Raw genomic sequence first — 25794 nt, 5'->3', positions numbered from 1 at the left:
CTAATTTGCACATGCTCAAAGAGTGTGCTTTCACAAGGGACAATGAACCAAGCTAAATACTAATGCTTTTGTTCAGCTCTTCCTGCATTATTGATTTCCCATGATTAAAATCTTATCTTTATATTTCATATTTAGTCCAAATAGATATTCATTTTCAAATCAACTAAATATATTTTTAAGAGAATTAAAGAAGAAAACTAAGGATTTTGCTATTATTTTGACAAAATTCAACTTTGGACAAATTGGATTATTGCTATCATATGGAAAGTTTTAGTGAAACCAATTAGACTAGTGCCTTTCCATGCTCCGTCCTTTAGAAAAGGTTCAAATTCCAGCAAATCCATATAAGCACTGAAAATAGGGACCATATGTGTCTGCTACTAAATGTTATCATGTATTGTGAAGGTACTTTTAACAGGAAAACACTCAGAAGAGCCAATTAAGCTAACTATATAGTGTTCTGTTGATGATTCCTTTTATCTTCTTTTAATTTTAGATTAAAGCTTTCTTTCAGAGGAACCAAAAGATTATCCTGGATAAGATGAATTCCAGAGCATAAAGGAAAAAGATGGGATTTAAAAATCACTCAAGTATGGGTCTACATCAAAAGGAAAAAGGGAATCATGTTGAATATTGCTTATCTGCGTAGGGAACTTCAGAGAACTGTCTTGTTTCGGAAGGCTCACTCCTGAAAATATTTAATTACTCAGTTTGTCAGTGCACATATTTCTAATGTGTAGGGAGAAGTCAGTATGTTGTAATGAGATCTCAAAACATAGAAGTGCCTGCCAATGATATTTCTGTTAACGGAAAGGGTTTCACAGACCCCAAATCTCAAGGCAATTTAACATCACATCGTAGCCTCACCAAAATTAAGCAAAAGTGTCAGCCCATTGGGTGTCCTTTCCCTCCAATCCCTCACTGCTCACACTTAGAGCTTTTAAAATCATGCCAACCATTTTTAATGACCCACAGAATTCATATTAGGATGTAAAGTGTATCCTGTTCAGTATGCTTAAGGTCATGTGAATTCTCCTTCAGTGGATATATGTACCATTTAATAGGTTGTAAGGGATTAAATGGGAAGGGCTCTCATTACTTTCAGGGTCGCCGAGAGCAGGTTCGGACCCCGGTGAAAAAATTTGTTCAGGCCCCCCAGCAAGGGTGAACCGGCTAAACAGGGCCAGCGGGGGAGGGGGGGAAGCCGGGCCCCAGGCCCCCTTCCGGACCACCAGGCCCCGGTAATTTGTACCGGCTTCACCTCTCTCGTCGGCCCTGATTACTTTCTACACACTGACTTCATCTTTTTCAGTAAGTGGAAAGTATTACTGGTAAAGGCAATATTTTGAATTCATACTGTAGAACTCTGAAGCACGACACTGAGAGGTGATTCAACTTTTAAATTGACATATTTTGTTGACACCGAGGACAAATACAATTGCACAACAGGTTTAGATTATTTTATGTCAGCCAATACTTTTGTGGTAAAAATCAAACAATTCAGAAACTGGGTTTAGTTCAGGTGAGATACAAAAAATTTGGAAGCTTTTCTGAAAGTATTCAAACAAGAAAATTGGTATTTTTGTGTTCAGTCACTATCTAAGGATTTAACATGGCATGCCATAAAGTGACTGAGCACATGATAGCTGGATAAATTGCAAATTATAATATCTTATTTACAATATTCCCAACTACAAGCATTCAAAAATCATCTCAGGAACTCCAAAATGAAAAGATTGACTTAAAAATCATGAGGGTTTTGTTTTTTTTCAATATATTTTCAGTCTTTTTATTTGCCTTCTGAACCCTTAGGGTTCACTTTTCCAATTCTTTTTCTGCAAACATGAGGATTAGAAACTTATTTTAAAAATACAATAAATAAATCTGAGATTCTCACATAATCACAGGAATTCAGAAGCTGGCAAACACCAAACACCAAATATCATGAGACTTCTGATAAAATTGTGAGCATTGGTTACACTGGCATTAGTTACACTTTTTCCACAATTCCATTTCTACAGCCAACTGCCATAAACTAGCATCCTCTTTAATGAGGAAGACAAATTACCAACTATTTACAATCTGCTTAATTAAGGCTCAAGCACTCACTCCAGTAGGCCACTGGGTCTGAGACCCTGGCCTTCTATGTTTGGTTATGGGCAAATAGGGAGTAGACAGCACCAAAACTTTCAGACAGGGGGGACAATATCTTCCTCCTCCTCCCCACAACTGAGTCTAGGCAGCGGAGAGCCAAGGAGGAAAGGGAAGGCCAGTTGCAGCTTTAGAAGTGCTGCTGATATGCAGTGAGCGCTGATATGCAGTGAGCAGCAGGAGATTTCCCCCTTGTGTGAAGCTGCCGGAAAGGTGACACAAGAAAATAGCTCCACTCACTAGCTGAAAGGCAGTGGCAGCACCAGACCCAGCCAGCAGGGGGAATCAGAGGGAAGACCCCAGTTTCCCTCCTATTGGCAGCGCTCACAAGTAATGGGGGTAGGGTGACCAGATAGCAAATGTGAAAAATCGGGATGGGGTGGGGGGTAGTAGAAGATTACATAAGAAAAAGACCCAAAAAATCGGGACTGTGCCTATAAAATCAGGACATCTGGTCACCCTAAATGGGGGAGAGGAGGAGGGAGGGAATGAGTTCCTTCACCCCAGGCCTGGGGCTTGTGGGAGGAGGCAGAAAACACCTGCACACTCCTCCACCCAATGGAGGGAAAGAAGATATTGCTAGGTGGGGAGAGAGAGCCTCCTGTTGAGAAGACAGGCACAACGTGTGGTTAGGGTGGGACACAGAGCGCTCTATAAACATGCACAGACTCACATGGGCACTGAGTAAAATTTTCTAAAGGCTCCATAGCCTGAAGCACACACACTTTGATGGGGTAAATATAGGACATGGTGCAAAGCAGGGGCTTTCAGGAGGTGCTTTGAGGATTGCGCTCATCTGTGAAGTCAGCTGCTTGTCCCCCTCCAACAAACTTTGGGTCAAAATGACTCCACTGCTTTGATGTGGCCCACCACTACACCCGCATACTGCCTGGCAACACCGGTCCATTGGTGCAGCATAATCACACACTCCCAGGGTGCTCTAGTGCAGAGGTGATTCCTTGCAAAAGAGTACAGTTTCTGATACTATCAACTTTCCTCTTATGTTTGCACTGTGTGCATGAGAGTGGGTTTCACAAGTGCACACCCCATTCTCGCCCTGCCACTCCTTCATTCTCAGGGAAAGCCTTCTGCCAGGTCCCAGGAAGGGGAAGGAACAAAACTGCAGAGGAGAGGAAGAGCAGCCCCTTCTGGACAGGAAAGGAACAGCCATACCTGGAGGAACCCCTTCACAGAGAGACCAAGTGAATTCCAATTTGGCCACTGATGGTAGAAAACAGTACTACCAGCTATGCCCAGGAATATTAGATCACCACCATGCCAAAAACTCCTTAGCAAATGCCAAGTGTTAACTGTTATCTCTCAATAAAAACAAAAAACAAAATCAAGTTAACAAGCAAAACAATCTCAAGAATACAAAGACTAGCTGCAGAGTGAGAAAGAACCAATGTGCTCTTGTGAGATATGCATAAGGGATTTTATTACACCAGCACTGGCTAACCAATGTTACTTGGGTCATCCTGTTAACATTATCAGCTCTAGTCAATCAATTGTGAGTTAAATGATAGTGTCTCGCATTCGTGCTGCTTTAGTTTTAATCAGAATTTCTTTGGGGAAAAAAACATAATTTTCATTTGAAAATTAGCCCTATGTTAAAATCTGGAATATGACATCTCAGTTCAGAGATATTAAATATTGGCTCAACAAATATTGGAAGTGGTAAATCCAATTCCTTGGTCATTGCTCTAGAAATATAGACCAGAGTTGGAGGAAAGTCTATTCTATTAATTTGTTTATTTATATCCTATAACTTAAAAACAACAAAACATGCATCTGACGAAGTGGGCATTCACCCACAAAAGCTTATGCTCCAATACATCTGTTAGTCTTAAAGGTGCCACAGGACTCTCTGTTGCTTTTTACAGATCCAGACTAACACGGCTACCCCTCTGATACTTGACAAAAACAGTGTGACTCAAGTTTTACATCATACTAATCTATATAACCATCTATTGCTAATTACCCTCATCTTCCCTCCCTGTTTCTCAGCACCAGCTCTAGTATCTTATCTTAGATCCTAAGCTTTTCATGGCAGTGATGGTGTCCTTCTGTATCTTTGAACCACATCTGGCACAATGGGGCCTCATCCTGAGCATGACTTTTTGGAGCTACTATAATAAATATAATTAGTAAGATCAGTGTCTCAATCATCTAAGCAGAAATCCATTGCTCTTGTATTCATTATTCTTTTATTACTTTTTAAAAGAAAACTTTGTGCTTAGTTCTGTTCAGAGATAAAAAAATAAAAAAGGACAATATGACATAGAGAATGCAGAACAAGCATGAAAATACACCACCGTATATAGGAGCACAGCAAATGGAAATGGATGCAGGAAAAAGACAAAGGAAAATTGTATCACTAGTGTTGTCGAGCTATGAGTGTTTTGTGTGGGAACAGTGGGTTTCTCACTCACACCAATTCAGCATAGGGAGTAAGAATAGGCACAATTGAGGTTGATTTCTTTCTTAAACAATTTGTTTAAATGTAAAATTCCAATAAATAAGGTAGATTAGAGGTACGTCTGCACAGCAATTAAATACCCCTGCTGGCCTGGGTCCACTGACTCCAGGGCTCCAGCTGCAGGGTTAAAAATTGCTGTTTAGATGGTTGGGCTCGGACTGGAGCCTGGGCTCTGGGACCCTCCTCCTCTGCAACCACTGTAGAGTCTTGGAAGAAATGCTGTATTATTAGGGTTGGGTGGCAGTTTCTTTTGCAGGGCGAAAGTTTGCTGCCTGCCTTAATCTCTCTAAATAAAATAAACTCTTGAGGCAAAGTTGCTCCCTGACAGCGAGGGACTGATGTTTTGGTTGAGATTCTTGAAAAAAAGGTTTTACCTGCACACTATTTGACCACCTCTCTTCAAAGACTGGTGGATATAGAGCAAAATATAGGTTACAGTAAGAAAATACCCAAACACAGCATCAATGATTTCTACTCCAATGGAAAACCAACCTGCAAGCCTCCAAAATCTGCAACCAGTTGGTAGAGGGGTGAAAATAATATAATAAAGTAACTAGAAGGATTTCTCTTGTGAAAACACGGTGTCTATCACCATAGTATCTAAGAATTATATAGGGAAATTAGATCTACATGATGAGCTCAAAGGTGGGGTTTTCTCAAAGGACTCTTCTACCTTTTGTAATTCCCACCCAGGTTTTAGGAAGACCTGCTAGATCATATTATATACATCTATATCTATATAGTGTGTGTGTGTGTAACAATCTGGACCTGATCCAATGTACACTGAAGTCACTGGGAATCTTCTCAATGATTTCAATGACATTGGAATGAGGTCTTTGGTGGGAAAGCCACAAGATGCATGGTCTTTTCTGGGGAATCTCTGTGGGACTAAAGGAGGAATGATGTGTATCCCTCTGCTTCCACCTCTGACCTGCCACACTGTTCCTAGCTCACCCAATTCTTCCCACCTTATGTGGATAGCTGTTCTCCAGAGAGGGTGCTGCGAGGTCCATAGGCAGGTGGAAGACAATGCCACAGAAGTGGTTGATTCCCTTTTTCCATGTGAGCAGAGAGATCTGTGTGCAGCTTGTCCCTCTTTGTACAGATATGAAGGGGAGAGGGCAATCTGGGTCTGAGTATGTTCTCAGGTATACCAGTTATTCCAGTAAAGCTTGTGATGCAAATCTTGAAGTCCTCCAATTGTTCTCTATTCTTCTTGAAGACAAACTCCTATTGAAGACGATGAAATTTTGCTTGAGTAAGTACAGTGTAAAAACAGAGTGAAGATGTCAGGATTTGATCCAAGGAGAGCAGAAAATTGGTCTCTACATTTTAATCTGACCTTTAAAAAAATCTATTTATAGTTTGTTTTTTATAAAAAGAGAACAAATGTAACATATTTTACTGAGTAATAATTTTAGTTATATTTGTTTTTTTCATATTTGGTCTGGTTCTGTTTCTATGCTATTTCCTTTCAGACACTGAGCTAGACACTCAGCTGACATATACTGGCATAGCTCCATTGAAGTAACTGGGGCAAAGACAATCTAAACAAAGTGAGGATATGATCCCATATATTTACTGTTGCAGCTAATGACATAAGGAAACAGTTTAGAAGCTTGCCTCTCCCATTGTCCCCACAAACTGAGAGAGCTCTTGTGCCTACAATTATTTGTGAGTTCAATTAATGTCTCCATTAATGCTCCAACGAAGAACTTGATTGTACTCACACTTCAGGTAGTTATCTGCCTGCATTTACTGTACCTACAAATTATTACAGACAAAACCTCCTAATCCCCGGTTAAGGCTGCACTGAAAAGTTGACCTTCAATGTGAAGCTTCTTGACTTCTTGAAAATAATTTCTCTCTTAATTCAGCAGAACTGCAACTGGTGACGTTAACCAAGATTAAAACAATTGTCATAGTTCTGTTCTGTCCTTAATCACTCTACCAGTTAACTTCATCACTTCCTTTTTATACCAGTGTATGAGATGCAAAAATCAAAAAGAGACCCTTACTTCCAGTAAAGCGATCTCTCATTGCACAGATAAAATATATTAGAAGGAGCTTTCTCCCTATTCAATCACTGTTACAAATACTCCTCTTAGAGGAGCAGCACAGAATATCATTTCTGGGTTCTATTTCTGGCTCTGCCAACCTGCTGTGTAACTTTGGGTAAGTCACTTCATCTCTGTGCCTCTTGTGTCCCTGTAACAGAGTGGCATCCACCTCTCATGAATGCCCTCTTCTGCTCAGGTGCATCTGTTGTCTTTTCTCGATTTCCTCAGCTCATGGTGCCCCCTGTCAGCTGCTGTGTTTATCAGGCGGGTCTTTGGTGACTCAGCCCTCTGGCCAAGTCACACTGTCCATACACGAAACAAGGAAACCCCTTCCCAGGTGCACAATCCAAAATGTCCCCAATGTCCTACAGCCCTCCCTGGACTCAGTCCTTTAACAGTCGAACGGGGCCCATCACAATACCCTGGCTTGGTCCATCAAGGTTCCTACTCTGGAATTGAGCAGGCTTCTTCCCTGGCGACTCCTTGCATTTACTTGAGTCCTCAGTGACCCCAGCCTTCCTGTTAAGCCACCCTTCTTGGATTCTGTTTGCTGACCACAACTCCCTGCTGAGTCAGTCCCAGTTCTAAATCCCTTCCTTAGGGCATAGCCACTTCTTCCAGCAGCTGGTTGGAGGGACCCAGTCCCACCTCCTGCTCTGTGTCCCAACCCACAGACCCTTTAAATATAGCAGCACATGCTGCGTTCTTTTACTAATTGCTGCTTTACATTTCCCTGGACCACTTCCCCGTAGCCTGTCTTCGTTTTCCATGGTTTTCAGGTAAGACAGTATTCTATTTGCTGCATCCTAAGAGCATGACAATGGGTGATGCTGTATTGGTATCAGTTCTGGTCAATATCTATATAATAAATTCAGATTGTTCAATACCCATCTAGGGTGAACAGACAGCAAGTGTGAAAAATTGGGACGGGGGCAGGGGGTAATAGGTGCCTATTGTAACAAAAAGCTCCAAATATCAGGACTGTCCCTATAAAATTGGGACATCTGGTCACCCTACCCATGACCAAAGAACTTGGAGCATCTTAGAAAAGAGTAACTAAGAACATGATTTATGGCAAATTAAGGAATGTACCTATATAAATTAGAACGTGGGCACAGATACACACAGCATCCCACATCATTATACAACAAAAGACATAGGAAAATAAATAGGAAAAAAAGGAATCTTGAGCTTCACCATTAAATTGCCTCTCATATGTAAAGGCCCTGCTTTCTCAGACTTTCAAAACTGTACATAGATGGTCAGAAGCTTCAACCCTACTACCACCATGGACCATAGAGACACAGAAGTCCTTCAGGCAAATAGTATTGAAAGCCTTAAATGATATAGAACCTAAGAATCAGACCTCGAATTGCTCTTGAATTGCTGAATTATAAAGTGTGCCTGTTGCAGAGTCAGCATGTGCAGACTCAGACTGTCTCCCTTCCACTGGAAGAAGTAAATGTTACCAACTTCTAAATACTGTCAAGTATGAAGCAACACAAAGCAGCGATTCATTTTTCTGAACCTCAGAAACAAAGATTCAGACTCAAATAAAAAACGTCTCGTGGTCTGTTAATAGGGTGTACCACCAGTATTACCATTTTTGTAAAACTCCAAAGCTGCTATTTCCTTTTTAGGAGAAAGAAAGAAAAGAATTGGATTACTACAAACCCTGTAATGCTCATAATATGCACCCCAATATTTTCCATTTGAATGTAAGTGCAGGGTAAATATTGGACAAGCAAAACGACAGGATGAAAGCTTTCAGTTGAAAAATAATGAGTGCCTGCACCACCAAGGATCTGGAGCTGAGTTGTTTTTAGTGGAACTGATTTGATATGAGTCAGCATTAACTAATATTTTTAAAATGTTGCAGGGCTTCAGAAAAAACATTAAATTATTATTGAAGGCTTGAGCTAACTCCTTATTTTTGTTCATTCACCATATATCGGCGGCTAAGAAAACTTCATGCCTTTTCAGTAACTTACAACATGCCACTTACATTAAGTTGCCTATGCCTGTGACACAGCCAGTGGATTTTAATGGAGATTTCAGTTCTCTCTGCTTCAGCAAAAGTAGCAAAGCAATCAAATCAAGCAACATTAATGTTACATCGACTTCAATGGAAGTTGCATCTGCATAGAAAAACACAGAAACTTGGCCCATGGTATTTAATTCAAGATGAGTGAAAAATGCATACTCAATCCACACATTTTATGTAGCAATACAAACGTTTCCATTGCCCTTGTATGTAGAGCTCCACACTTCTCACTGAAGCACATGAGTTCTGTTGCTAGTTTTAGTCTCTCTAACTGGGCGAGAGCAAAGGCAAAAGACTCAGAAGAGATAGCGTGTTCAATTTTTATGAGTAAGGCTACGTTTTAGTCACGGGTATTTTTAATAAAAGTCATGGACAGGTCACGGGCAATAAACAAAAATTCATGACCCGTGACCTGTCCTTTATTTATATTAAAAAATACCTGAGATTACCTTGGGGGTGGGGTGGGGTGGAGGGGAGGGTGTCTGGGGGAGGGTGCTGGGCGGGGAGCTGCTGAGGGGTGGCTGCCCGGGGCCAGTGGCATCAGCTGCCTGGACCAGCAGACGGCAGCTGCTCCAGCCAGCCGGCCAGGGACCACTGCCTGCGGACACTGGAGCAGGGGCTGCTCCAGCCAGCCAGCTGCGGACTGCTGCCCGGGGCTGCAGGAGCAGGGGCTGGTGTGGCTGCCCTGAGGGTACCTAAGCAGTTGGCCCTGGGGTCAGCCAAACTGGCCCCTGCAGAAGTCATGGAGGTCGTGGAAAGTCCACAACCTCTGTGGCAGACCCTGAGCCCTACTTATGAGTACACCATATACTGCCCCTTAATGGGAATGCCACAGTGATTCCTTTTGCCAGTGCAGAAATCATTGTTACTGAGTGTATGTGCTCTTATTTTTACAAGACACAAATGACAGTATACACTGGGGCAGTATGGAAGGAGGTGTGAAGAAGGGAAATGTGAAAAGGAAACAGGCAGAATGGAAGATGAAGAGAGCTCCATTGACTTCAGTTCTCAGATTTCATTAAGACGCTCCATAGGATTCCTGGAAGCCATCCTCAACCAGGAAGACATGGCATGACAGGGAGGGAGCCTTTGGTAGAGTAAAGTGAAGTGAAAATGTGTAGATACTTACAATGTTAAGGACAAAGTAGATTAGACAAAGAGTATTTTACCCATTGTTCTCATGAATTAAAATTAATGAAAGGAATATATACTGCAAACTGCTATGAAACTGATGGAAGTGAAAGAAGATGCTGGACCAAGTTCTTTGCCTCAAAAAGTTAGAAGTCTAAGGCAGGAGTGGGCAAACTTTGTGGCCCGAGGGTCACATCGGGGAATAGAAATTGTATGGCGGGCCAAGAATGGTCACAAAATTGGGGTAAAGATGTGAGAGAGGGTGCGGGCTCTGGGGTGGAGCTGGGAATGAGGAGTTTGGAGTGTAGGAGGATGCTTTGGGCTGGAATTGAGGGGTTCGGAGGGCATGAGGGGGATCAGGGCTGGGGTGCAGGTTCCGGCTGGGGGTGTGGGCTCTGGGGTGGGGCTAGGGATGAGAGGTTTGGGGTGCAGGAGGGTGCTCCGAGCTGGGATCAAGGGGTTTGGAGAGTGGGAGGGGGATCAGGGCTGGGGCAGGGGGTTGGGTGTGGGGAGAGGCTCAGGGGGTACAGGCTCCGAGCGGCGCTTACCTCAAGTGGCTCCCAGAAGCAGTGGCATTTCCCTTCTCTGGCTCCTATATGGAGGCGCGGCCAGGCGGCTCTGCGTGCTACCCCATCTGCAGGCACCGCCCCTGCAGCTCGCATTGGAGCATGTAGGAGCCAGAGCGGGGCCATGCTGCGGCTTCCGGGAGCCGCATGGTGCAGCCCCGACCCTGCGTCCCATCTGGAGTGCCAGAGCAGGGCTGAGCCATGTGGTGCGGCCCCGACCTTGCACCCCGGCCAGAGCAGGGCCGAGCTGTGTGGTGCATCCCTGACCCAGTGCCCCAGTCGGAGCGGGGGCCAGCTTAAAACAGTGTGTGGGCCGGAATTTGCCCACCCCTGGTCTAAGGGTATGTCTACATTACAAGTGCTACAGCAGCACAGCTGTGGCATTGCTGCTACACCGCCATAGCACTGAAGTGTAGACTCTTGCTACAGTGATGGAAGGGGTTTTTCTGTCACTGTAGTAAATCCACCACTTAAAGAGGCAGTAACTAGGTTGATGGAAAAATTCTTCGTTGACCTAGCAGCGTCTATTCTGGGGCTTCGGTCAGCTTAACTACAGAGTTATATTGCCCCAGGAGCAAAAGCAGGGACTGAGTTGTGGCTCAGAGATTCGCAATCAGTTCCTGCTTTCCTGTGCCAACTCTTTTCCTGGTACAGATTATTTCCCTACCAGGCTAAGACATGCAGGCGAGCATGGCCGGGAGAGAGCCAGGGCCCCATCCACCTCTTGTGTAAAAGGAAGAGTAACGGCTCCAAACGTGTTAAACTTAACCCCACCCCTGCCCTGACCCTGTTTTATGACCTGTAATATGGGTAGCTTCCTTAATCCCCTGCATGGGCATGTAGGCCAGTTTTGGACTGAACACCGATGACAGCACATGAATGGCAGATTAAAATTCTGTACAAAATCACTTATCCCTTACAAATGATAGCAAGCAACATAATCACCTCTTCTGGGATAAAATTCAAGTGTATTTATTGCTTCATATCTGACCAGCATGAAACCTTCTATCACAGAACCTTTCAAGATGCCTTGTCTATACTATCCATAGACACATTTGCTTTTTTTCCCTCCCTCACACAACTCTTTGAAAAGGGTTTGCATCCCATAAACAAATCAAGACACTCACAATTTAGGTGTCTGGGAGTTTTCTTATGGAAATATTAAGACTCAGAATGAACAGTTATGGTTCTGCCAATGATTTTCTTTAATATATTATCTTTTGGGGTTGTCCAACTAAAACCAACATTCTCATCCAAGCTTTAGGATGCATTCTTGAATGATATCCATGAAATAAGAAACAGAACGCATAGCTGAGTGGTTCCAGATTCTGAAGGGTAGAAGAGTGTTTTGAGAACTAAAAAGGAAAAAATGTCTAAAGTGAGTTTACAGCTGCAGAAAAGCCTTTATGGGACATTTTTATTATGAAACATACATGTATTAGATCAATTGGATCACCAAAGAAAATTCCCAAACCTAGTACATTACTGTATGTATAACGGAAAAAAAAACATTGGAGTCAATATTCGCTTACAATGTGCTGGAGAAAGATTTATAGTATAGCACTCTAACAAAAATGCTAGTGTATTTTCATCTTTGATTCTTCTCCTCAGTTAATTTTTTTATTATATTATTATGGAAATAATGTGATAGAAAGAAAAACAAGACATAAATGAGTGAATGACTTGGCTTAAGATATATAAAACTACATTGAGGTTTGAATGTTATTTGTTAGATCATGCCTCATGGTATAAAATAAACTGGGAAACAGGAAAGGTCTGTGTGTAATTTGTATTTTATTTAAAGCATTTTTTCCTCTAAAATACTAAAATTCCTTGTGTAAGGCTGTGGTTCAGAGTCTGAACTTTCTCAGGTTTGTGAAACACTTATCTTTTCCCTAGTCCTTAAGGACTGCAGATGGGTTGTCCTTGTACAGTATACAGTATCCACCTGCACTTCATTAGAGAGCAGCATTTGTACATGCCACACCACAAGATCATCATGATGACATAGCAGCTTCAGAGAACAGCGTGACTAGGGTTTTTTTGGTTTGGTTTTTTTTGGGGGTTGTTGTTTTTTGTTTTGTTTTTTTTAGCTCTTGTATCACAGAGGATCTGGCAACCAGTTACCTCCTGACACCGTTTACAGCATATATTGGTCGATTCAGTCCTTTATTGCATCTGCTCTGGGAATTAAAGAAAGCAGTTCAAGGCAGTAAGGTAAGTGCTATTGCATGTTTTAACTATAACGTTCAGCTATTTAAATGAAGCTGTAATGGGGACATGAAAAATGTCAGAACAAGTTTGCCAATTTGTAAATTGAACACAAATCAGCAGTTTTTGTGTATTTAATTTCACAGTGTGCTTACAATAACCCCGTGCTGTATGCATTAGTGGTGAACTTTTTGTACATATTTGGGAAGGGAAACTTCATACACAGTAAAAGGAAAATTTAAAAATACCACTCATTTCAATTAGCCCTCCAGCGGTCTGTTAGTAACAACACCTTATCAGTCCTCTTGATGTGTTAAATCATTATTGTACTATTTAAATAGGAGGATGCAGAATAGAAACATTTAAATAATTAGTTTGGCTGTTGATGAAAGGTAAAATGCTAGACAGTTTGAAATTTTCATTAAGTTGTCATTTAAATTTGTTGAATACCCAATTAAATATTTTAATTTCCTTTTATACACCATAGCCAGCAGAGTGAAACTGATATTGCCGAATCACAATATTTTTAATATTGAATATATTTAATTGTTTTCATGACAATTAAACAATATAATGAATGTACTCAATTTTCAAAATATTTTAAAGAGTTTTTGCCACTTTCTCTATTCCACTCTGGTGAGTTTTTTTGAAGTTTGTGGCGATCCAATTTACCATTGTCTGCATTTGCTGTGCAGCTTCCCTACTGTGTGCTCAGGTATTTTACAATGAAACTTGTAAAACAACAAAAAATAATTTCTACAAAAAATATTTCCAGCACAAGACTCGCATGTTTGAACAAACTCTGACCTAATTCAAAATCATATGGTCCAGGGTAACATTTTGAGTATATATAATGATCTCTTTTTTTACATTTTTGATAGACTTTTTTAGATCCACTTATTAAGACTCTGGCAATAAGCAAGATAATTGTTCTACATAATATTTACTTTATCGTGATAAAGTATTTATACTTTATGTATGTATGTATATGTGTGTGTGTGTGTACGTGTGTGTATACACACACGTGCACCATACTGTATTTTATACAGATATACAAACACATTCATATGAATCATATGCCACCTCATTTTTAACATTTAGTTGATTACATTAATCCATATAAATTTAGTTTAAATCTTGACATTATTTCTAGTGTTTTGCATCATATTGAATATTGCATGTTCTTTGAAGCAAGTGTCCTATATATGGAATTAAGGGGAAAAAAACAACTAAGAACCATTAAAAGTACAAATTAAAACCAGAAAAGCAATGAAAGATACAGTTAAAGCAGACTATTCATTCTTCTATATTAATAGGCCTTTACTTTTGCCAAAAACAATGCAAACATGTCAGAGAATATTACTGTAAGACCAAAGAGTGCCAGTCCAAATTGTTGGCCATAGCTCTGACTTTCCACGCTTGTAGAGAAATAGTAAGACCTCCCATCTTGAATGTGTTTACACAGAGGGGACCAGCCAGATTTTCAGCTGATGTAAATCAGTGAAGTTCCATTGACTTCAGTGAAGTTGTGCCTATTTACACTGGCTGGGGACCTGTGCCATATTTTGCATTTGATTTAGTATGTTCTTAGACAATAGTGGCTAACAGACAAATAAAACCATACTTGTAACTCACATTTGAAAATCTCCCCAATGGTATGTCTACCCTACTGTATCTAATTAGGTAATATTGATTGGATAAGTGCCTAATTAAAGATATTTAATTGATCTCCTCGATCAAAGCTAAGGCAGAACGGAGAAACTTAAATTCATTGATCGGAGATACCATAACACCACTTTAAAAACTCTCACATTCTGTTGGAGGGTAGATTAACAGGACCTGCTTGGAGATATTTTAATTCAAGGATTATTTGCCCACTAGAATATAACATGGCTTTTAGTGAGCCAACAAAAGCCAGGGAACAAACGTAAGGCATATGTGCTGTTCTTAACTAAATTGCAAGCACCACAGGAGTTCTCAATTGTTTGTGTAGCTCTGAGCATATTGTCACCAGATAAATCATAAAAACAACATCTTATTCTGCTGGAGTTTTCCATGGATCTTAGATCCATGTCTGATGCTACTGTGCATACCAAGTTGCATATGGATATGCTCTGAAATTACTTGGGAACAAGAGGACAATTGAATTGTTTTTTATTGTTTTGCATCACATTCTGAATTGTAGTTAAAACACAGTGGGCCGGGTCTTCAGCTGGTGTGACTCAGCCTAATGCTACACTGATTTACACCAGATGTGGGTCTGACCCACTGTGTGAATTGATAGTGGGATTGTATGTGTATACACATGCTTATATAAATATTTTAAAACACTAACCAGTTAAAAGTTACAAGAGACCACCCTTATTAAGCAGTTTCCTGTCTCAAGACCGCATCCCAAGTATGCTGAGAACAATTTTGCTTCACCTGGATTAGACGACCACCTGTGTTAAGCAAGTGGGTTATTGGCCCCTTGAATGGTTGCTTAAAATAAGTTTTACTGTGTACCATATTCATTTTTATCTAAGTGTGAAAAATGGGAATCTGCAAGGTCATTTATATAAGTATATGACCAATTTATTCAGTGGAGAGAGAGAGAGAGAGAGAGAGATTTTCAGAGCCAGCTCTTCTCCTAGGCCTTCCAAATATGATGTGGATTTGCATACAAGTTTCTTAGTCACAAACCTAATTGGCACTTTTATAAATTAACTTTAATTAACTCAATCTTCCTTTTCAGTTTTTATGCATAATTTTATATGGTAAAATTAAAAGTAATATCAAGGAAAATAAATACAAAATTATAACTGTTTCCCCCCCACCCACCATATAGGGACAAGACACATTTCAAAGATGCATCTAAGCTCTCTACCTTTCTTACTGGTATTGATCAGTGGCATTTTCTGCTATTACGACTATGATATGGGATATTATCCAGACCCAGATGACCCTTATGTTCATTCAATGATGGGGCCATCTACAGCGGTCTGTGCCCCAGAATGTAATTGTCCTGAAACCTATCCATCTGCAATGTATTGTGATGACCTCAAATTGAAAAGCATCCCAGTTGTACCTGCTGGAATAAAATACCTTTATCTCCGAAACAATATGATTGAGGGCATTGAAGAAAATACATTTGACAATGTAACAGACCTGCAGTGGCTGATCTTAGATCACAACCATTTGGAAAATTCAAAAATTAAGGGAAGAGTCTTCTCCAAACTAAAGAGTTTAAAGAAATTGCATATAAATTATAACAATTTGACTGAAGCTGTTGGACCACTTGCCAATACCATGGATGACCTGCAACTTAGTCACAACAAGATCACAAAAGTCAGCGCCAATGTACTGGAGGGGCTGGTGAACCTGACTGTCTTTCACCTACAGCATAACCAGCTGAAAACAGACTCTGTTTCTGGGGCTTTGAAAGGCCTGAAGTCACTTTTATATCTTGACTTGAGCTCCAATCAACTTACAAAGCTACCAAAAGGACTGCCTCCTGCTTTACTCATGCTGTATTTTAACAACAACCAGATCACCAACATTCCTGATGAGTACTTCCAAGGTCTTAAGGCCCTGCAATATTTACATCTGTCTCACAATCGGTTGACAGATGGTGGAATACCAGGCAACGTTTTCAATATCTCCTCCCTAGTTGAGTTGGATCTCTCCTATAACATGCTGAAGAGCATTCCAACAGTCAATGAGAACCTAGAAAACTTCTACCTCCAAGTCAACCAAATTAACAGTGAGTCACATTTGCATATTTTAATGTAATGAATAATACAGTTAATGCCACTCCCTGCCTAGGCCACAGGAGATCCATAGATAGTGACACATCTATCAAAGCTAGGCATGTTCTCTCCCCATGTTTACCAGCTTTTGCTTACCAGCTTTTACTTATCAGTTTTGTATTTTTCCATTTGAAACCCAGTTTTGGGAGGGGGGGAGGTTAACCTTGTTTTGAACTGAGCTGAAATTAATGTATCATGCCAACAGTCATTTTAAGCACTGAAAGAAGGCGTCAGATGGGAAAGGGGGGAAGGTGGTGATACTCTCCTGGGGGCCACCTACAAAATAGACTCCATCCATTTGAGTCACTGAAATGGACACCACTCATATTGGATTGTGCTCCCTGACCTTCAGTGTGTTCCTAGAGCTTGGATCCCCTCACTGGAGCTTCAGTATGTCCTGGGACTCTGCTAGGTTCCTTGAGCTTGGCTCTTTCTTAACTGGGAGGGTGGGGGGGAAATGAATGATGGAACTCATCCAAATACCATCCTCTTGTGACACCAAAATGAAATCTCACTCACAGTAAATTCTGGAGATCTGGGATTTTATCTCTCCTTTCTTATGTGAAATAGTTAACAAATGTTGACATTTAAATTGTCATTATTGGGTATGTGAGTTAACACCTCATTGAGTTTATACTGCTCAGAGAGACTGCTGTAGGCTCTCTTCAGTTTCATGTAGACATCTCTGTGTATAATTTTCATAATCAGGTCTCGATTTTGGCAGACAATTGTGCATTTACTATGAATTACTAATTAAAAAATTAAGGCCAATATTTTCAGAGATTTGCATCTATAGTTGAGCACCTAAATCCAAGCAGGACCAGCTTTCAGGTGTGCTAAGCACCTGCAGTTCTCCATCCATGAAGCCTAACTGAGAGCTGAAAGTGTTCAGTTCTTCAGAAAGTTGGGCCTACAGTGTTTGGGTATCCAAATCAAAGGGGCATGATTTTCAGGAATGCTGAGCATTCAGAGCTCCCACTGAAGACAATGAGAGTTGTGTATTCACCTTGATAAATTGGGCCTTTCAGAGCCAACTTCTCTTCCACCCTGCAGCCCATGCTACAGGTAAATATTGTAAGAGAGCCTTGCACAGGGGGTAAAGGGCTACTGATGATCTACCCCAAAAGTTTTAGATAGCAAAAACAATATTTAAAAACTGATGGACTACATTTCAAACTATACTTATGTTTTTAAAAAAGTCACTTATACTGAGACCCAACATAAAACTATTTATGTTAAGGAACTCTTTCTTGTGTCCTTCATTTTCTGAGTCATATTTAGCAATGATCAGACAATGTTTGTATTGAATGTCACTTGGTCTCAGAGTTCATCTGTTCCATGCAATTGGGCCCTAGCCCTAACATGAAACCATAACTGGATGTGACAGAGTAAAAATAATATTAATGATATGTAACAATTAAACAGTGCTTTTTACCTTCTAAATACTGAATAATAATTTCCACTAAATGATTGTGATTTGATACCAAGATTGGACATGGCAAGTAAGCTGCTAGAGAGAGAGAGAGAGAGAAAAAGAGAGAGAGAGAGAGAGAGAGAGAGAGAGAAAGAATCATTTTGAATGCAAATTCTTGCTACATTACTAGAAAGAAAACAAAACATTTCTCAACATTAGTGTCTTCAGGCCTTCCTTAGGTCACTTTGCACTGCCTGCTGCAGAAAATGGCTTCAAAGCATGTAATTGGCCTGGTATGAGGGAATCCTAAATTGGTATCAAAACAGAGTAGCCTGTTAAGAGCTGATGTGGACATATATAGACACACAGCAATTTTGTAACACAGACAGCTTTACACTAGCTAATCCTGTCCCCACCCCACTGCATGGAGCATGCTGGGGTTACCTGTAGGCCAGGAGTGAGGCACTCTGAATTCATGAGTGCAATGAATTCCACCGATCCCAGGACAATGGAAAAAGTCCTACATGACCATTTTAGCTGGTGTAAATTAATAGCTAGGTCTCCCAGCTAATATAGGATCATTGGAGGCTTATAGGCACCTTTGTCCCCTCCAGTTCTTAAACTCAGTGCAGCTGAGGATTGAGCCTTCTTAGTTTAAATATCCTATTTTTAGCAAGGTTGCTCGAGTGTGGATTTTCCTACTTAACCTAGGTCACAGTTTGTACCCAGACTTTGCTAGGCCATCGGGTTCTTGAGTTAGTCACTGGAGCTGCAGTTTGGGTAGAAACAACCTGGGAGCATTTCACATTTCTTTGTGTTAATGCAGAAAAAGAAATGTAATTTTTTTTCCAAATACAAAATGTATTCAGTAAACAAAATATAATAAATCAATTGAATCAAGTTAAGTACAGTCATAGGGCTAGATCCTTGGCTCCAGCCCAATTCCACTTGGTGCAATACCTTGGAAAGCAAGAAGTGGGCAGACATTATTTTTCACCTTTATGGCTTCTCCCTAGTCTTCCCAGTGTTACAGCTGGCCAGGGCCATTCCAGCCCCTGACACACGGTAGAGCAGCCCTGAGATCAAAATCAGCCCTGAGATCAACATCTTTTCAGGCTCTTTCACCAGCCGGGCCCCCAGTATACCTCCCTTCACTTGGGGGCTACAAAGGGTGGTGATGAAGAGCTGAAAATGCTGGACCCAAATCACTGTGGATTCTCATATGCCAAAGATAACCTCGAGTATCTAGCAAAAGTATCTTTGAGACTCCATCTGTGCGGCAGCCAAAGCAGTTCAGTGGTACAATAATCTAGCCCATAGACAAAATTTCCATATGTCATTTTTCATTTGAAAAACACGGAGATTAACTAAAGCCCTAGTGATCAGACTGTATGTGGGTGCAGTGCAGGAAAATCAACCTTTGCACCAGTCCACTAATCCTATGGGCTGAATTAATAACCACTGCCCTTTTGTGCTGGTTCTGCATGGAGTGAGTTCTGGGGCCACTTCATTTTGTGTAAACACTGGTCTTCCCCTGGTCCATTCCAGGCCTGCCCCCAAAATGATTTTGCACAGAGGCCTATGCAAGATTGGTTCAGACACCATTTCAATGGAATACAGAAGCAATCCTGCCTGGCAACTTGGCCAGCCAAAACTGGTCAGAAAATAGTTTTTTATACTCCCATTCCCCATTATGGGCTGGTGAGTGCAGGGGATGTGACATAGAAGTACCTGGTCATGGTGTATGACGAGAGATGTAGTTTGGCCCAGAGAACCCAGTCCATAGAGGAGACTGGGAGCATACGTCACCTGAAATACAACTTCCCTCAGGCACTGCAGTGCCATGTCAAATCAAAATATTTTGGCTTTCAGACAAAAACTGAAAAAAAAAATGGGTTTTGTGCAATTGGTATTTGGATGAAATAGCTACTTTTTCCATGGAAAACAGACACTTTTGTGAATAATTTGATTTAGTTGAAAACCCAACTTTCTGTCAACACACAGTTTTGATAAAAATGTCCAACCTGTCCTAGTCACTATCTCTATGTCGGGCTTCAGTGACAAGGAGGTGAATTGCACCCCACTGGCAAAATTACGGGCACATCTCCATGCACAGGGATCCCAGAAAGTCAAGGAGAGCTATGCTCATGTTACAGTCACAACGTTTTCCAGTAGTTACAATATACAAATGTTTGTCTGGGCAACTTCAGAACGTTCTGGGGATTTCCAGAAACAAAACACATCAGAACATTATTGGAGAAGTGTTTGCAATATTAGTCTCTATAATATTGGAATTCAGGTGCTAATGCACATGACTACATTAGAGTGGTCTTATACTAAAGAGGGACTAATTGTTATAGACGTTTCATAAGTAAGGGTGGCAGGTGCATTCAGAAAACCCTCAGTCATATAACTACAACAGAAAGGTGAACACACTAAAAAAGCCTCTCACAATTTGACATTTATGTTTTCTGTATATGACATCTAAAAATGTAGAAGTTGTGGACCAGGAGCCTGAGGGAAGTCAACAGGAGCCTTTCCTTTGACCTCAGTGAGGACTGGCTCGGGCCCCAATTTTCAAAGTGGCCTCAATCTTATCCCAATACAATGTACACCATTTTGTATGCAGTCATTCACACATGCAAATAATACATGTACATATGATACAGTTTACAAGCACACATGGAGTTTGGATATGCAATCAGATAGTTAAATATCTATGCATATATACATGCAAAGCTTATATTACAACCAAGTGGCAGTCTTTGTACTCACAAAACATAATGTTGAAAATTCTATGTTCAAATTTAAGAGCCATTTTTTAAAATGTGACCCTTAAAATAATTGACAGCCATTAATTTTGCTTCCCTAAGCAAGAAAAAAAAAAAAGAAAAGATTAGCCTTTAAATTCTTGTATGTGTTTATCTGTTCAGTTTACAAATTACAGCGAAATTGTCTGCAGCTTAGCAGACCTAATCATTGGAATATATTGTAGAAACTTTAGATTAAATGAATGAATAAGAACTCTTGAGCAGTTTTGTATTTTTTACTAATAGGTGCAAATCCAGTAACCAGGCGAGGTTCTAGATAGATACAGGGATGAATCCTCCCACAAAAGACATGAAAAGACCTTGGATTGCTCCCTGGCTGGAATAGATTGAGGGTCCTTTCCTGGTCCCTGACTCCTTTTGGGTAGGAAGTGTGGCAAACTCCCTGCATAACATAACACATCCAATCCCTTCTGTGCACAGTGAACTGCACTGATTCCACAGCCAAAGGTTCCTTCTTAGCAATGGAGGAAGTGGCTGTATTTGCCCCATGGTTTTGATTGCCCCGTTGGAGTCCTGACATGTATTTAACTGCAGTCACAGCAGCATGAAAGAGCAAAGTGATACCTACTGTTTCCATAGTTTATGGAGTGTCAAATTTAGTAACAATCTACATAGACCCAATCCTACAAACATCACTCATGCAAATTATTCTTACTTATGCAAATAGGCCTATTGACGTCAGGCAGTATCTCATGTCTGGAAGAATATCAGAATCAGCCTGTAAAATCACAGAAGCATAGCACTGGAAGGGACCTCAATAGGGCACTCAAGGCAGGACTAAGTAATAACTGGACCAATCTTGACAAGTGTTCGTCTAACTTGTTCTTAAAAATTTCCAATGATAGAGATTCTATAATCTCCCTAGGCAATCTAGTGCTTAACTACCCTGATGGTTAAGATTTTTTTTTCTAATGTCCAACCTAAACCTCCCTTGCTGCAATTTAAGCCCGTTACTGCTTGTCCTATCCTCAGAGGTTAAGGACAACAATTTTTCACCATCCTCCTTGTAACAACCTTATGTCACCACCTCAGACTTTTCTTCTCCAGACTAAACAAACCCAATGTTTTAAATCTCTCCTCAGAGGTCAAGTATGTTTTTTAGATCTTTAATAATTTTTGCTGCTCTCCTCTGGACCTTCTCCAATTTTTCCACATCTTTCCTGAAATGTGGTGCCCAGAACTGGACACATTACTCCAGTTGAGGCCTTATCAACATGGAGTAGAGTGGAAGAATTACTTCTTGTGTCTTGCTTACAACACTCCTACTGATACATACCAGAATGACGTTTGCTTTTTTTGCAACAGTGTTACACTGTTGATTCATATTCAGTTTGTGATCCACTATGACCCCCAGATCTCTTTCTGCAGTACTCCTTCCTAGGCAGTCATTTCCCATTTTGTATGTGTGCAATTGATTGTTCCTTCCTATAGTAGTACTTTGCATTTGTCCTTGTTGAATTTGATCCTATTTACTATTTCTCCAGTTTGTCCAGATCATTTTGAATTTTAATCCTATACTCCAAAGCACTTGCAACCACACCTAGCTTGGTATCATCTGCAAACTTTACAAGTGTACTCTCTATGCCATTATCTAAATCACTGATGAAGATATTGAACAGAACCAGAACCGATCCCTGCTGGACCCCACTCAAGATGCCCTTCAAGCTTGACCATGAAACACTGATAACTACTCTCCAACCAGTTATACACCCACCCTATAGTAGCTCCATATAGGTTATATTTTCCTAGTTTGTTTATCAGAAGGTCATGTGAGACAGTATCAAAAGCCCTACTAAAGTCAAGATCTGCCACATCTACCACTTCCCCCCGTCCACAAGGCTTGTTACCCAGTCAAAGAAAGCTATTAGGTTGGTTTCATATGATTTGTTCTTGACAAATTCCTGTTGACTATTACCTATCTTCTAGGTGTTTACAAATTGATTGCTTGATTATTTGCTCCATTATCTTTTGAGTGCTGAAGTTAAGATGACTGATCTGTAATTCCCTGGGTTGTCCTTATTTCTCTTTCTATAGATGGGCACTACATTTTCCCTCTTCCAGTCCTCTGGAATCTGTCCCATCTGCCTTGCGTTTTCAAAGATAATCGCTAATGGCTCAATTATCTCCTCAGTCAGTTCCTTGAGTATTTTAGAATGCATTTCATCAGGCCCTGGTGACTTGAAGACATCTAACTTGTCTAAGTAATTTGTAACTTGTTCTTTCCCTATTTTAGCCTAAGATGCTACCTCATTTTCACTGGCATTCACTATGTTAGATGTCCGATTGCTACTAAGCTTTTTAGTAAAAACTGAAATAAAAAAAGGCAATTAGCACTTCCACCATTTCCACATTTTCTGTTATTGTCTTTCCTTCCTCATTGAATAATGGGCCCACCCTATCCTTGGTCTTTCTCTTGCTTCTAATGTATTTGTAGAATGTTTTCGTGTTATCATTTATGTTTCTAGCTTGTTTAATCTCACTTTGTGGTTGGCCTTTCTAATTATGTCCCTACATACTTGAATTGTTTTCGGATATTCATCCTTCGACATCTGACCTACTTTCTACTTTTTTCCACTATAGTTTATATATTACTCTACACTCCAATATGGAGCACCTTTAGTAATGTAAGAATATCCATTATCTCTCCCCCTTCAAAGAGAAGGCCGTACCATATATAACAACAGGGAAATTGCCAGTGGCAGAGTAAGACAGAATGAAACAGAACTGCTGAGGTAGGCCCCACTTTCTAAAGTAATTAAAAAAAAAAACTTTTTATTTTGTGAATCCCCCACAAAGCTTCGCCCACTCCCCAATTTTACGTCTCCATTCCTTAGAAATGATCTAAGTTTCCATGTTTTGAAAAGACTCCTAAATTATGTAGGTGCAGTACTTATATGTTTGGTTCATACAGATCATATTTTGCCAACGACAATGGAAGATTCTAATGAGCATTAACAAGGAGTCCCCTTGAAGTCCAAATGGGGATATCACCTACCATATTTTTCAGATCTTTTTCTGTCTTCTTTAATACTCCCATCAGGAAAAAGGTTTTTTTAACTACAAGGTGCAGCAATTTTCCTAGGTGACTTAAGGGAAGACAGCGTTAGTCAGCCTGAAATGAGGGTTAGGGTGGAATTTTCAGAAGAAATGAATTTCACATTGAGATATAATAAATAAAAAATAAGATATTTAAAAGATAATCCCTAATACAGAGGCCCATTGGCCTGCATCCATCTGCCAGCATACCCCTAGTCTGTTTTCACCTGCACATTTCTGTCTCTCTTCATATGTATGCCATCCAGCATTTGCTTTATACCTTTCTCACAATTTATTCAGTATGACCATGCCTTCCTCCCAAACACGCCTGCCAACTGGGTGCTGAGCTCTTTTGAAAATCTGGCCATTTATTTAAGTGTCTAAATGGGAGCTGGACTCTTTTTAAAATCTGGTACCAATCATAGATGCTGAGTACTTGAAAAATCTAGCTCTGAGCTCCTTTGAAAACCCAGCAACTAAGTGTGAGCTCCTCGTCTAATGTAAATGCATGGAGCTCCACTGAAGTCAAGGGAGCTATCACTTTACTCCAGTTAAATATATAGTGCATTGTGTTCAAGGCCACAGATACCTCCTGGCATTAGACATAGTTTCAGACAATTGTGTCAAGTAGACTATTATTATGATTAATTATCATCATTATTTTGTGTTTCAGAGTTCCCACTGAGCAGCTTTTGTAAGGTTGTTGGACCACTAACCTATTCCAGGGTCAAACATTTGCGTTTGGATGGAAATAATCTCACTCGATCTGACCTGCCACAGGAAATGTACAACTGTCTCCGTGTAGCTGCTGATATCTCACTGGAGTGAAGTGCCTCCGATTTCCTTATAAGGGTCATAACTATACTGCAGATTTACACCAGCATAACTCTTTAAAATTAGGATGTCTTAACAAAAGTCAACTTGCATATTATCTATTCTGTTTGTTAATATTTAGCATGAACCTGGTGATCCTAACAAAACATGTTTGTGCATACTTTTACAAGTAGTTTCAATTGTTTGTTTCTGGAAACACAAAAGGACCCTATTCAGCCCCCTCCCCACAAAAAAATCTGGCTTCCAAGTTGGAGGAATATGATCATGATTGTAAAAATCTATGTGCATTCAAACACATGCACACAAACATTGGTGTATGCAGTTTTGCTCAGGTTCTCATGGAAGTCAGGTGTGTTTTTGGTAGAGTACTGAATGGTAATTTAGGGCTGAACTGTGTATGTACAATATTCATCCTGGTCAACATTAATATTCTAAATTATTCACACCTTTGATATATTTTTAGAAATTGCAAAAGAACAGCATAATACAATTTAGCAATATAAATATGATAAAATTTGTATGAAAATATATTTTCAGAGCCCATTTGAATATGACATTAATGAGACATGAAAGATTATGAAGAAACAAGAACATTTTTCAGGATTTTTAAATTGTTTGTTGTTGTTTTTGTCACTTACCTATATACTTTCATGGAGAGGTTTTTGTCTGCTACCAGTAGAATTGTTATTTCTCAGTAAATCATATATACAAGTATTTTTATTCAATTACTTGCATGCTACGTTTAACCAGACTGTAGAAAATAAAACATAGCAAATAGCTCTGTTGTGTCCATATCATTGTCAAATATGTTGCAGTCTTTTATAAACTTGAAAAGGAAGTTCAGGTTAAAACTAAAAATTCTAAGGTATTATATTTTGCTGAATTTATTGTAAGGTTAAATAAACTGTTTTCTGAACTTTGTAGTTTCAAAATGTTTTCAAACATATCATCCAATTATATCCACTAGCACTTGTGTTTACCATTTTGTTCAGGCCTTGTGCACTGAGAACTGCCAGGTGAAGCATGTCTGCTACAATGAACTGTTAAGTAATCGTTTGAAATGTATTTATGAATTTTGTGAACATGAAAATGAAATGTATCAGATGTCACAGGCAGTAAGTGTAAGGCAGTGTCAATCCCTTCTGATACAAAGAAACTAGTGCATGCTACCCGGGAATGGGAAGTCAAAGTACTGTGTGTCTTGGAACACACACTAAAATAGGCATGGCATTAACTAAAAGCCAATATG

General features: G+C 40.2%; 1 protein-coding gene across 1 annotated transcript; it reads left to right on the top strand.

Annotated features, from left to right (window-relative positions):
• Positions 1-11717: 11717 nt before the first annotated feature.
• Positions 11718-25461, top strand: LUM (lumican). The gene is made up of 3 exons (XM_005279147.4): positions 11718-12648; positions 15470-16384; positions 24385-25461. The coding sequence occupies exons 2-3, from the start codon at positions 15490-15492 to the stop codon at positions 24537-24539; spliced, it is 1050 nt and encodes a 349-aa protein (XP_005279204.1). The 5' UTR covers positions 11718-12648; positions 15470-15489; the 3' UTR covers positions 24540-25461.
• The last annotated feature ends 333 nt before the right edge of the window (positions 25462-25794 follow it).

The sequence above is a fragment of the Chrysemys picta genome, chromosome 1 (assembly GCF_011386835.1).
Source record: "Chrysemys picta bellii isolate R12L10 chromosome 1, ASM1138683v2, whole genome shotgun sequence".
Lineage (NCBI taxonomy): Eukaryota > Metazoa > Chordata > Testudines > Emydidae > Chrysemys > Chrysemys picta.
The sequence above is the reverse complement of the archived record's forward strand: the minus strand, read 5'-3'. Positions and strand labels throughout refer to the sequence as shown.

Coding starts and splice junctions, on each gene's coding strand:
- LUM (XM_005279147.4), top strand. CDS start 15,490: ATGCATCTAAGCTCTCTACCTTTCTTACTGGTATTGATCAGTGGCATT. Junction 16,385..24,384: donor CCAAGTCAACCAAATTAACA/GTGAGTCACATT, acceptor TTTGTGTTTCAG/AGTTCCCACTGAGCAGCTTT.